The sequence below is a fragment of the Alexandromys fortis genome, unplaced genomic scaffold (genome assembly GCF_014885135.2).
Source record: "Alexandromys fortis isolate MF-2015 unplaced genomic scaffold, M_Fortis_MF-2015_v1.1 scaffold_484, whole genome shotgun sequence".
In the NCBI taxonomy this organism is placed as follows: Eukaryota; Metazoa; Chordata; class Mammalia; order Rodentia; family Cricetidae; genus Alexandromys; species Alexandromys fortis.
Genome location: NW_026068353.1, coordinates 27,280 through 40,220, shown reverse-complemented (window position 1 = coordinate 40,220; position 12,941 = coordinate 27,280). Strand labels below are relative to the sequence as shown.

The 12,941-nt window shown below is 48.4% G+C and overlaps 1 protein-coding gene across 7 annotated transcripts in view; it reads left to right on the top strand.

The window, feature by feature from the left end:
• LOC126495346 (paired immunoglobulin-like type 2 receptor alpha) overlaps positions 1-12,941 on the top strand; it is an 80,113-nt gene that overhangs the window by 45,882 nt on the left and 21,290 nt on the right. For 2 of the 7 annotated variants that reach the window (XM_050132943.1, XM_050132948.1), the window contains 3 exons: positions 3,860-3,890; positions 5,447-5,493; positions 5,712-5,743. The exons of 2 other annotated variants lie outside the window; for them this stretch is intronic. In XM_050132943.1, coding sequence (XP_049988900.1) covers positions 3,860-3,890; positions 5,447-5,493; positions 5,712-5,743 — 110 coding nt within the window. Of the gene's footprint in view, positions 1-3,859; positions 3,891-5,446; positions 5,494-5,711; positions 5,744-5,901; positions 6,874-12,941 lie in introns of those variants that run through there. 3 more of the 7 variants (XM_050132952.1, XM_050132946.1, XM_050132947.1) reach the window with 3 other exon arrangements.

Genomic DNA, 12,941 nt, shown 5'->3' with positions numbered 1-12,941 from the left:
GGGTCTTTTGTTGCTGTTGTTTCAGTTTGGTTGACTGCAGGCCTGCACTGCTAACCCCACTGAGAATCTGCTTTAAGCCGGTTCCCCAAGTGAGGCCTCTGAGGGTTCAGTTTGTGAACCTCACAGTCCAGTCACATCTCAGTTCTTCTCTGTTGACACAGCCATTTCGTCATCAGAGGAGAAAGGGCCTGCCCAGGAGGAAGCCAAGGGAGGGGTAAGCAGAAGGGACTGGAAGTCGCCTCAGCTCAGCTGTATTGATTGCTCCACTTCCCAAAGTCTGGCTCGAAACTGGAGGATCCTAAGTAGATGAACATCCAGGTTCCCAGTAACTGTGGGTGATGGGGGAGGCTTCCCAAGGGCTGAATGTTCATTTTAGAAGGAGCTATGGTGTTGACAGACATGGTCAGAGGAGAGACAGGTGGTGAGAGAAGCTCTCAGAGGAAGAAAAATTACATAGAATGTCAAAGAATAAATAATTTCAGCCAGAGCCAGTGAGGTGGCTCAGGAGGTCAAGACACTGGAAATGCTAGAACACACAGGACACAAGGAAATAACTGAGTCTTGTATGTTGTCCTCTGACACACACATACCACAGCCTGTGCACACTCACACACATGGTGAATAAATAAATATAACACAATTAAGAATAAAAACAATGACAGCCACTGTGGTCCACACCTCAGTCTGTGCACCTGGGGCAGGGGCAGGAGGATCTTGACTTCATGAAAATTTATCTCAACCCCTCCCTCTCCTGTCAATAGAATAGTCCAGAAATTTCTAGGAATCATGTAGGACACACTCTGGCCTTCCAGGAAAGAAATACCATTTCAGGAACTCTTGAGTAGTGTGGTGCTGGCAGAGGAGGCAGGAGATGACAGGGGGAACCTTGTAAGTCAGGTCACCGAGTGTCTAATAACAGAGGCAAAGGGATGGGCAAAGGGAGACCAGCTTCTGGAACAGGAGCAGCAGAAGAGAAGAGAGAGGCAGAGAGAGAGTTACAGAGGGAGACAGAGAGCAGGGCAGAGGAGCAGAAAGAGAGAGAGAAAGGAAGAGACGGGAGGTGGGCAAGGCCCACTTTTTAAATGGGAACTTAGCAAATGCACACAGGAGGTGCTGTTAGTGGTTGCACTGAGAACATATCCTCTCTGAACCTCAGGGGCCAGTACAGATGCCTGAATTATAACAGTGATGTTGTTGAATGACAGGGGAAGTGGGTGAGTAGGAAACATCTCATTCTGAAAATGGAAAAATTAATTAAGATGTCTATATTAGGTGGTTAGAGAGATGGCTCAGTGGTTAAGAGCACTGGATACTGTTGGGGGAAGAGTTGCTTCTTCATCCCGACTGCCCAGTCATGAAATAACCACTCAGAAAACCATATTATTTTCAATAATGTTTGGCCTATAGCTTAAGCATATTTATGGCAAAACTCATATCCTAAACTAACCCATCTCTATTATTCTTTATATCGCTGCGTGGTTGTGGCTTACTAGCTAAAGTTCCCAGCATCTGCCTCAGGTGGAGGATCTGTGGCTTCTCCTTGACTCTGCCCTTCTTTCTCCCAGCAGTCAGTCCAGTCCTCCCTGCCTAGCTCTGCTCCGCCCCTCCCTGCTCTGCTATAGGCTCAAAGCAGTTTCTTTATTCACAGTAATCACAGCATACAGAGGGAAATCCCACATCACCTCCCCTTTTCTGTTTAAATAAAAGTAAGGCTTTAACTTTAACATAATAAAATAACATAACAAAACAGGTATCAAGCAAGAATTGCAGTTACAATATTTATATCTATTTTATCTTTTATCATAATTAAGGAAGACTAAAACTATAACCATTTATTCTTCAACTCAATCAAAGAGTTCAGAAGGTTACAATATTATCTAAGTAAGCAGGAAGTACATTGTAAGCAACTTCCAAAACTCTAGAATTGACATAGACATCTCACTGCTTGGACCATCACCCAAAGTTCTTCTGTACCATTGGAGCATCCATCTTTAGTCTACAGGCCCATAGTAACCAGCACACCCTTTTACAAAGCAAGAAATTTCAAAGAGAGTTCCTCCTATGCTGGCAGTTTGCCCATCACATTTGTGTGTGTGTGTGTGTGTGTGTGTGTGTGTGTGTGTGTCCTGCAGAATGTCTACCAGACTCATTCATGATGCAGGAACCCTGAAGGATTGTCTCACCTTTAGGCAAGGTTAGCAGTCATTTCTCTATGGGTCCTGCATGTCCAGTTTATAAAGCAGTCCAGGCAAGAGAAGTTTCTTGCCAAATGGTCAACCAACTCCATAAGGAGCCTCTTCGATGCCCATCATCCTCTTGAAGTAGCTTGGTGCTGCTAGGAGCAGATGTGTCTCACTGTCATGAAAAGTCTTAAAACATATTAAATGCCATATTCTGAAGGTCTCTGAAAGATCTGAAGAATATCCATCTAACTGAAATATATCTCTATACATCTACAAAATCTAAATAACATGACTACAAGCTTGACTATTATAGATGATTATCTATTAACCTATGTTTCATAATTATACATTACATTTTGATTGTACATTACATTTTGAAATGAACTACACAATCACAATACCTTAATCAAGAGAAGAAATATATATATGTGTGTGTGTGTAACACAATTGATCTTAAATATGTATCAATAAACTAAGATCCATAGTAATGCAAATCTCTATAGCAGGATACTCTTGCAGAGGGCTGAGGTTAGATTCCCAGCACCCACACGATGGCTCACAGGCTCCTGTAACTTCTGTTCCAGGGGATCTGACGCCCTCCTTGACTGCCACAGGGACCAGGCACACTCGTGGCAAATGGACACACAAGCAGGCAGACATTCATACAATAAAAATAATTAAAGATTTTTTTAAAAACATGTATACACAACAAAAATTGAATTAAATATAATTCCCATGTAAATGACAGTTTTGCAAAAACAGTTTATCTTCTCCAATTCAGAAGCCTTCAAAACAGAACAAGACAAAATGAGATAAACAACAACAGAGATGAAATGACCGATAATGGAGCACTCCACTGCCTGATCCCAGAGTTTATTCAAAGTTGCAATAGGAGGCTGGAGGGATGGCTCAGCAGTTAAGAGCAGTGGCTGCTCTTGCAGAGAACCTGAGTTCTGCTCCCAGCACCCACACCAGGCAGTTTACAACCATCTGCACCTCCAGCTCCAGGCCTACCGGAAGCTCTCGCCTGAATCCACAGGCTCTGCTGTCATGTGCTTCTACCCCAAAACAGAGGCACAAACTTTAAAAGTCTAGAAAAAAATACAGTAGGTAAATCAATATGAAATAAATTACAAAGAAAAAAGGCTAGAGTAGCCCTCCAAGGGTAAAAAGTTTCAGTGTCCTCTCCTGGGAACCAGATGATGGAGGGAACCAACTCCTGCAAGATGCCCTCCACCTCCGCACAAACTGTGGCACAGCCCCTGCCACATAATAAATAAGTGACAATAAAAAGCTATAGTAATTAAAACAGCACAGTGTGCACCAGGACACATAGACCAGTAGAGTAAAATACAGTCCAGAAGGAGGCGGTTCCTAAGGGCACAGAAAGGAAGCTGGGAGAACACAGAGGAGACAAGCAGGTGCTGGGTCAGGGGGAACTCAAGGTTGGTGAAGGAACAAAGGAGACAGGGGTGGGGCCTGGACCTGACAGGGATTTGGGGAAGGGGTTGCTGTGTGGGACAGCAGCCCAGCAGAGGTAGTCCAGGCTCTTCTCTGGCTGTCTGGGTTGGTCTCTTTGCTCCCCTGTCCTCTGAAGGAGCTGAACATAGAGGACAGCTGAGGGGCAGATGGACGATCAGCATGGATGTCACACTGACACTGTCTCTTCCCCACAGGCCAGAGGACTAAAGCCGAAACCCCAGCCAGGTGAGCGCCATCCTGTCCTCTGCAGGAGCAGCCAGTGCTCTTGCCCACTGAGCCATCTCTCCAGCCCCTTCAAATGGCATTAGAAGAACAATGGAGAACCACACACAGGGCTCTGCACCTCTCCCCGCCCCTGACTCATCCTGTCTCTTCCTCCATGTCCTCCATGACGCCATGCTCTTCAGGGCCACCAGCTTCACACACTGACAGAGGTGCAGCAGAGTCTCAGGGAGCCTCCTTCCAGAACAGCCCCCACCCCAGGCCTCATGGGGTCTTTCTCCTTCTCTCCTTCCATCTCCTAGGCTTCCCTCTCTGTGGCTCTGGCTCCTCTCAGCCTTGAACATCTGCCTGGATTCCACCAGCTCTCCCATCTTTCCCTTTCTTCCCTCTGTCTTTCTCTGTGAATGTGAGCCCCGCTCCCCAGCAATCCTTTGTTCTAGGTCTTCCACATCTCTTGCCCTTTTCTCTTCACCTCCCAACCTCTCTGCCCTTCTCTCCTGTCTTTTCTATTTCTTACTGCACATGGCCTGCTCTGAGCCTTCTACATTTTTTTCTGAGAAAGGGTCTCAGATTGGCCTGGCTGGCCTTGAACTCCTCCTATCTCCACTTTCTGAGCACTGAGAATACAAGCATGCACTATATACATACTTACATACATACATATATACACACACACATACATACATACACACACACACACACATACATGCGACCATGTGTTTAGAAGGCAGATATCAATGGTGTGTTTTCCTCAGTTGCTGTCCATTCCATGTAGGATTCCTGCATGTATGTTGTGTTTGTGTGTGTACTTGTGCACGTATGTGGAGGCCAGAGGTCTATGTTGTGACTCTCCTCAGTTTCTCTAACCTTTATTTAATATTTATTTTGAGACCTTTATAGTAAGGTCTCTCCCTAACTGAAGATCATCAGTTTGGCTGGGCAGCCCAGACAACAGCTTCAGGGATCCACCAATCTCCACCCCCACCCTCCAGGCACATTGTACCCAGAGCATTTTGTTGTTGGTTTGGTTTGGTTTGTTTTTTTTTTTTTTTTTTTGAGACAGGGTTTCTCTGTGTAAACATACCTGGCTGTCCTGGAACTCACAGAGTAGACCAGGCTGGCCTCAAACTCACAGAGTTCCACATGCCTCTGCTTCCTGAGTGCTGGGTTTAAAGGCGTGTGATATCACTGTGTGGCTGTGCCCAGCATAGTTTACATGGGTCCTTGGGGATCTAAATTTGGGTCTTCATGTTTGGGAAGCAGGCCCTTTGCCAACTGAACCATCTCTCCAGCCTCCACTTCATCTTCTGAGACAGGGTCTTTCACTAAATCTAGAGTTCATCTGATAGTCCAGGATGGCCTGTGAACTCCAAGGACTTCTCTGTCTGTCTCTGCTTCTCCACCATCCAGCTTTATGTGGGTGTTGGGGTCTGAAGTCAGGACGTCATGTTTATGTGACAAGCACTTTGCTAACTGGGCCATCTCTCCAGCCCAGCACCTAATGTTTTAATTCTTTCTTGCCCAGCCTCTAATCAGTTGCCCATCTTGTTCTCATGCAGGGAACTCACTGAAAACACTGAGAAATATGAGCAAGTAGAGCCCAAAGGTAAATTCTGCCAGCTTCCTGGTCCACACTTGGCTCTGCCTTCTTCTCCCAAGACCCCACACTTACACAAGCAATCCCTCCGTGTTTTTGCCTGTCCCGCCCTCACCCTGTCCCTTCCAAGTAACCAGGGTCCTCACCTCAGGCTTGGAACATCCAGCCATCTGTCTCCCTTCCTGTCACACACCTTGACTTCAGAACTATGTGTTCCTTTTCTCTAGGACGACATATGGACCCCAAAGAGAACCCCAAGGTAAGCAATTCAGACTCAGGTCTGAAGGAGTTAAGGGGTATTAATGGAGGCAGAAGGTTGGAGCTCAGAGGTGTGGGGGAACACTCAGGCTGCAGCTGCTGCTTTATGGAGCCTCAGCTGCACTGCTGCTATCTAATGCCCTGTCCCCACCCCCGCAGGACAACAACATCTTGTATGCCTCCATTGCCTTCTCAAGCCCGACCTCCCCAGGAACACCAGCCTGGACCGCCTGTCCATGAGAACCCCCAGGAAGAGACTGTATACTCCACCGTAAAGACCAAATGAGCGGTTCTGGGTGGCCATCTCAGAGTCACCTTTGCTTCTAGTAGGAAGACTCCCAGCTTCCACTGATACCCACAGTCAGATGCTTACAGGTCACAGATACCCATGGCCAGGACAGAAACTCACACGTCAGAAACTCGGAGAAACTGAGACTCCCAGGTTCCTGTTCTAACTTCCTAGGCCTCTTTCATACAAATAAAAAGATCCACAGAATTTCCCTAAATGAATCTAATTAAGGGTCACTAGTGTGACCCGTAACTTCTGGCCCTATGAGAACCCCTCCTCTATCATTTTTTCTAGTGGCCCAAGGCAGGGGATGCTCGAAATGTTGGCAGCTGTCCACACGATGTGGATGTGCAGCCATCATGTGGACAACAAGGTGTGGCCTTGGTGGAGTAGGTGTGGCCTTGGTGGAGTAGGTGAGGCCTTGTTGAAGTTGGAACGAAAGAAAAGTGGGGAGCAGAGAGACAGCTCAGTAGAAAAAGGGAGCCTGCAGCCTGGCCCAGGAACCTGGGGTTGATTCATGGGGTCTCAAAAGGAGAAAGAAAACAGACCATGGAGACTTGTCCTCTCCCTCTCACAGACGCCTGTAGACAGGCACCTGACACTGCCTATGAGTTCCCAGCTAACAGACTCCAGGTGCCAGGCCTCTCACCTGTGAGGTGAGGTTACATCAAAGTAGGGAGGTTGCTGGCCACACCTCCAGCATCCTGTCCCTTCCCTGCCTCCTGCCTGGGAATCAGAGAGCATGGCTGGAGGCCTATGCAGTGAAAATACCCTGTTCTTAGAAGGGTACAAGAAGAGAACCCCACTACTGCCACGTGGGCTCTGATTTCCTCTCCTCTCAACTCAGGGCGCCTTGTCTGTCTCTGGGCCTGAAGACCCTTTGTGGTGTTTTTTGGCAATGGAAGTAAAAACAATTTTCAACATATGTGTTACTCCCAGAAAGCCAATTGTTTTTCTTTTGACACCTACCTGTGAGGTCTCTTATGCATCAGAATGAGAGACTGTGTCAAGGAGCAGGCCACACTGAGAACCCCTGCCTGAGGATCCTGGCTCCTCTCCCTTACTCCCTAGACACTGACAAGTTAGTAGTCACAAACACACACACAGACCCCTCCATCTTCCTCCTCAGAGGACAGACCATGCCTTGCTTGGGTCTCATGCTGGGCTTCCTTTCCTCACAGGCCCAACTACAAGGCCCCACTTCCCTTATTTCCTGACATGTGGATGTTCTGACCTCTGGGGTATCCCCCAGGACAAGACTTCCTTCCCAAGTCCAGTCTGTCTTAACATTGATAGCCAGTGGGTCAGCTTCTACCAAAGAGCATGCTGGGACATAAGCACAGCATCCACACGGACCAATAAGGATAAAATCCAGACTGCTTTCACAGCCAGAGGTGGTGCATGGGCATTTGGCAGTGTGGCTGTAGTTGGCCCCCATATGCCCATAGGGAGTGGCACTATTAGGAGGCATAGCTTTGTTGGAGTAGGTGTGGCCTTGTTGGAAAAAGTGAGTCATTGAGGGGGTGGGTTTTAGGTCCTATGCCCATGATGCACTTTACCAGAGGTACTGTTGTCTTCATGTTACCTGTGGATTCAGGTGGAGAAGTCTCAGCTACTTTTCCAGCACCATGTCTGCCTGCACGCTGCCATGTCCACCATGAAGATAATGAACTAAACCTCTGAATCTGTAAGCCATCCCAAATTAATTATTTCCTTCAAAGGAGTTGCCATGCTCATGGTGTCTGTTGACAGCAATAGAAACCCTAAGACAGGCATGCACAATTCAGATCCACCAATCACAGTCCTGCATAGATGCAGCTCTTATTCCATCAGTGACAAGTCTCAAATGTGTATCCATCAAGGGCCTTTGCTGAGTCATTAGAAAACTGTCTCATCCCCATGGGAGTGGCTGAAGCTAGGAGGGGTGATGGAGAAGTCACCAAGGCTTCTCACGACTAAAGTAGAGTCTCCTGGGGCAGCTGTGAGATGTCTGCTGTGGTGTAACTAGATCCAAGCCTCTGAGACTGAAGTCAGCAGCAGCCGTGGTCACAGTGATCTTGGCAGCTGGGGTGGTGTCTCCTCTGAGCATCCCTGAGGTGTTCACACAGGCAGGCTGCCATGGTGACCATCTGCCCAATCATCTAAGGAACGGTTCATTCATAATCTCCTCATCCAGGTAGCTGGGCACAGAGAAGGGTTCTCATGGATGTTACTCCAATGACCATGTGAATTGTCATGTTAGTTTCCCTTGTTCAAAACAGAGGAATAACAAGGGGCTCAAGGCAAAGACTTACACAGAACCAGCATTCTCAACAACATTTAGGCCAAACTCCCTTAAGGTGAAGGGAACATGACTGTTCGAATAGGAGCAGGCATGGGGTCTAGCAGGGCTACCAGTGATTAGGATTCATGTTCCCCAGCCAGAGCCAGTCAGTAACAAAAGTACTAGAGGAATCCGGGCATAGTGGTATAAGCCTGTAATCCCAATGATTGACAGAGAGAGCAAGATTAGGAATTGGAAGTTATCATTAGTACCTATAGAATCTGAAGCCAGCCTGGACTATAAGACTCTGTCTTAAAACCAACAAACCAAAGCTAACTAAAACTCCAAACAGCAGAGAGAGGTCATGGAGGCAGGTGTTCACAGTTCACTTTTGTTTGACACAAGAACTTGTAGACCTAACCAATTTTCTGTTACATTCAGTGAAATAATTTTTTGTGACTATTAAGAGTTTCATTGAGCAATACAGTAAGTTGAAGAGGAGATTGAGTTTCTCAGTTTCTGTGACCTCAAACTCAGTGACTTGTGAGTTCCTTCCTTTGCCTTGGCTATCTGCAGAATCTGGAAGACTTCATACAAGAGGAGTAGGTAACTAAATTGGTCACCCCACCACTCACTGGACTTTAGGACACAGTAGAGTCTCTTCTGGGGGCTCCCCTCTACAAGGGTGCAGGGAGGTGCTCGTGCTGAGGTTGGGAGATGAAGATGATGATGTCATGCTAGGAGAGAAAGAAGGGTTCAGGTGGGGTCAGGGCAACGGTACTACCATAAAGTCCTAGTGCAGCCTGAGTGTCCTGTCTACACCACAGGTCATCATCTTCCACCCTCTCTCTAGCACCCCTCAACTCTCTTCACACCCAGTCTGGATGTCTCCTTGCATGATGTGTCTGCATATGTATTCAGGTACATATGTGTGCAAGCGTGTGCTCCCTATGTGGAGGCCAGAGGACAACCTCAGGTGTTACTACTCAGGACACATTCCACTTTGGATTTCGTTGCTTGTTTTGGATTTTTTGAGCAACTGAGGACCTGGAACTGGATATATAGACTAGGGTAGGCTCAAACTCACTGAGATCCACTCGTGTTTGTCTCTGACTCTGCCTCTGTCTCCCCAAAGCTGGACTTAAAGGTATGGACCACCATGCCTAGCCCCCTTTAAGTTTTAACTTTTAAAATTACACATATTTATTCTGCGGGTGAAGGACACACTTGTGCTATAGCCTAGGCAGCATCCAGGTTCTAACACTGCAGTCTGACACTCCCTATGGTCACACGTGCGCAAAAGCCCCATGTGTGCACACTACAGACCCAGGCTGCTCTTCCACAGAAAGTGCCCATCCTCTGTGAAAGTGTCATGGCTGCAGGGTCCAGTTACTGCTGTAGGGGAAACATGGTTCTCACTGCAGGAGACTGATTACAGCATCCTGGACAGAAACCATCCCACAGCAGGGTCCCTGTGGGGATCTAGCAGAGCCCAGGACTTGAAACTAAACAGAGCATATGACTTGGGATTCAGGGGCCAGCAGGTGGCAGCAGTGAGGTTGAGCACCTATAAACCCCACCAGAACCTGCTGTATAAAAATGCTGGATTTAGCTAGCCATTGGTGGTACATACATTTAATCCCAGCACTAGGGAGGCAGAGACAGGTGAATCTCTGTGAATTCGAAGACAGGCACCAAAGCTACAGAGAAACCCTGTCTCAAAAACAAACAAACAAACAAAAATGCTACCGTCCAGGAGCTGACATAGGTCAGGCCTAAAGAAGTCAGCCCCTCCTAGAGACTCTGCAATTAGGTGACCTTTTACCCACAGACCCCAGACAGTAGGGCAAGGCCAGATGAAGCCTGGAGTGAGGCTTGGTTCCTGCATCTGCACAGACATCTGGAGCCCTAGAATCCTGGACCAACAGGAGAAGGACTAGACCACGTATTTCTGTAAACACAACAGGAGGCTTGTAGATTGGTGGTCGATTGATGGGACCCAACTGCCCATCACCCATGGTGAGCCACCCTGGTTCTGGTTTGAAGCCTCTGACTTCCCTGTTCCCTTGATGTCACCTCAGGCTCCCATCTCCCCTCTCCCCTTCCCCGTTGTCACCTCTCCACACAGGCCCAAAGTCTCTTCAGAACAATGTCCCCATTTTCATGATGTGGCTGCTGTGTCTTCTGATCCTTGCCTCTCCTCAGAAGCAGAAGTGACTGCAGTCCCATGCACTGGGAGCACTGAGCCCCGGCCTGGGCACTGTGTTGCTGTTACCCGTGCGTCTTTCACAAGGTCCTGCAGGAGCTGGGGACTCTGTGCTTCGCTGTTACTCACAACCTTGCTCTGGCCGTGTTTACTCAGGATGAGGACTCCGTAGGCAGGTGTTGGATGATCAACTGTGAAAGGTGCCTTGCATAATAGTGTGTCGGAGAGTGTGTATGTGTGTGTGTGCACATGTCTGCACGTGTGCCCATGCACATGCAAGTGTATGTGTTTGCAAGTGTGTGCTCATGCATCTGGAGACTAGAGAGCAACATCCGGCTTTACCATTTCAGACACCGTGTACCTGGACATTTCATTCGTGAGTTTGTTTTGCTTATTTGTTTGTTTTGTTTCTTTTTTTTTTTTTTACCAGTCTGTTTTGGTGGTTCTGCTGTATTTTTGTTTGTTGTGTTGAGACAAGGTTTCATTAAGCAATCCTGGCTGGAACTCAATATACCAACCAGGCTAGATTCACGCTAACAGATGTCCACTTGCCTCTGCCTCCCATATGCTAGAGAGAAGGCGTGTGCCACCGTGGCCACATTAATTTTATAAATTATATTTACTTAATTATTGCAAAAGGAGGGCACACTCACTTTGCAGCCCGAGTAGCGGCCAGGTTCTAACACTGCAGTCTGTCACTCCCCATGGTCACATGTATGTAAAAGCCCCATGTGTGCACCCCACTGCCCAGGCTGCTCTTCCACAGAAAGTGCCCCTCCCCTGTGAAATCATCGTGGCTGCAGGGCCCAGTCACTGTTCTTGGGGGGGGAAATGGTTCTCACTGCAGGAGACTGATCACAGCATCCTGGAGAGAAGTCATCCCACAGCAGGGTCCCTATGGGAATCTACTGAGTCCAGGACTTGAAACCACAGAGCCCATGACTTGGATTGAGGGGCCAGCAGGTGGCAGCAGTGAGGCTGAACTCAAGGGGAAGCTAGGCTCCTGAAGAACCAATCAGAGCCTGCTGTATAAAAATGCTGGAGACCAGCAGCTGACATAATGCAGCCTCATGGGGCCCAGCCCCTCCTTGAGAGACTTAGCCATCGAGTGACCTTAACCTCCAGACCCTGGACTATAGAGCAAGGCCAGATGACCTGGAGGTGACACTCATGACCAAGAGGGCCTCTTCTCAGACCCGCTAAGGCTAAGGACAATGCTCAACTGCTAGAGAGCTTACTGCCTGGCATGCACAGAACCCTGGGTTCTATCTCCAGCAGAGGACAAAGGAGCACGATGGGGCACCCCTGTCACTCAGAACATGGGAGGGCAGGGAGCAGGAGCTGTAGGAGTTCAAATCATCCTTGGCTACATAACAAGTTCAAGGCCCAGCCTGGGCTACATGAGACCCCATTCAATAAGGGTGGACTTTCTGACAGATATGATAGGCCCAGTCCCCTTTCTCGACTGATGGACTGTTTGGGCCTAAATCATCCCAAAGGTTGTGTGCTCAGTGTCTCCAGTGATGGATGGACATAGAAGTGCGTCCATGTGCAGCAGGAAGTGCGGCCATGAGAGTTTGTGCCTGGCTCAGGTCAAGGGATCAGAGGATCATGGGGACTGTGAGGAAGGCAGAGAAAGCAGACATGACAGAGGCGGCTGCACATGCACCTCAGGGAGCATGGAGAAGGCAGTCAGTGCCAGGAGATCTAAGGAAATGGGAAGTCACCGCTGCCCATGTCACTACGGCAGAATGATACCACTTCCTCTGGTACAATCTTGTGTTCCTGCTCTTCAGAGAACTGACGTCACCTGGTTATGAGAAAGAGTGAGATGACCTCCTACAGAATCAGCCCTGAGGACACCACAGCCTCTGCCCCCACCTCTCACGCATACACCCCAGCCACAGTCCAGCTGTGTCTATTCTCAGAGATGTCCCAGGCAATATATCAATAATGACACACTGCTGCTCTGAGCCTTCTTTCCCACTTCATGCAAAGAAGGTTCTAGAACAAACATAGAAGGAATCACTCAAGTGTTTACTAGGAACAGCCTCCTGGGAGCCCAGCAGCAGATCCTTGGCCTTAGAGGGGGGTTCAGAGGCTGCACCGAGCAGGCAGCCGGAAATCTATGTACAGTGGTGGAATACAAGAACTCCATGGGACTGAAGCCCAGGCTTCTGCCGTGTACCAGTCATGTGACATGTGCCAGGCCTTCTCTGACCCTTGGTTTCCTCTACTGAGTGTGTGTTAAGGGTGGTGGGAGGCAGAAAGGCTCCTTCAGGACCTGGAGTAGCTTGGGAGTCACTGTCGAGGTGAGGGAGACGGTCACCCAGGAAGCCCAGGCAAGTTACAGACTCAGCAGCAGCAAGCAGTCAGGGCGAGAATGTCCAGTGGACACTGGTTTCCCTGGTGTGCAGTGAGGAGTCCCTGAGGGAAACAAG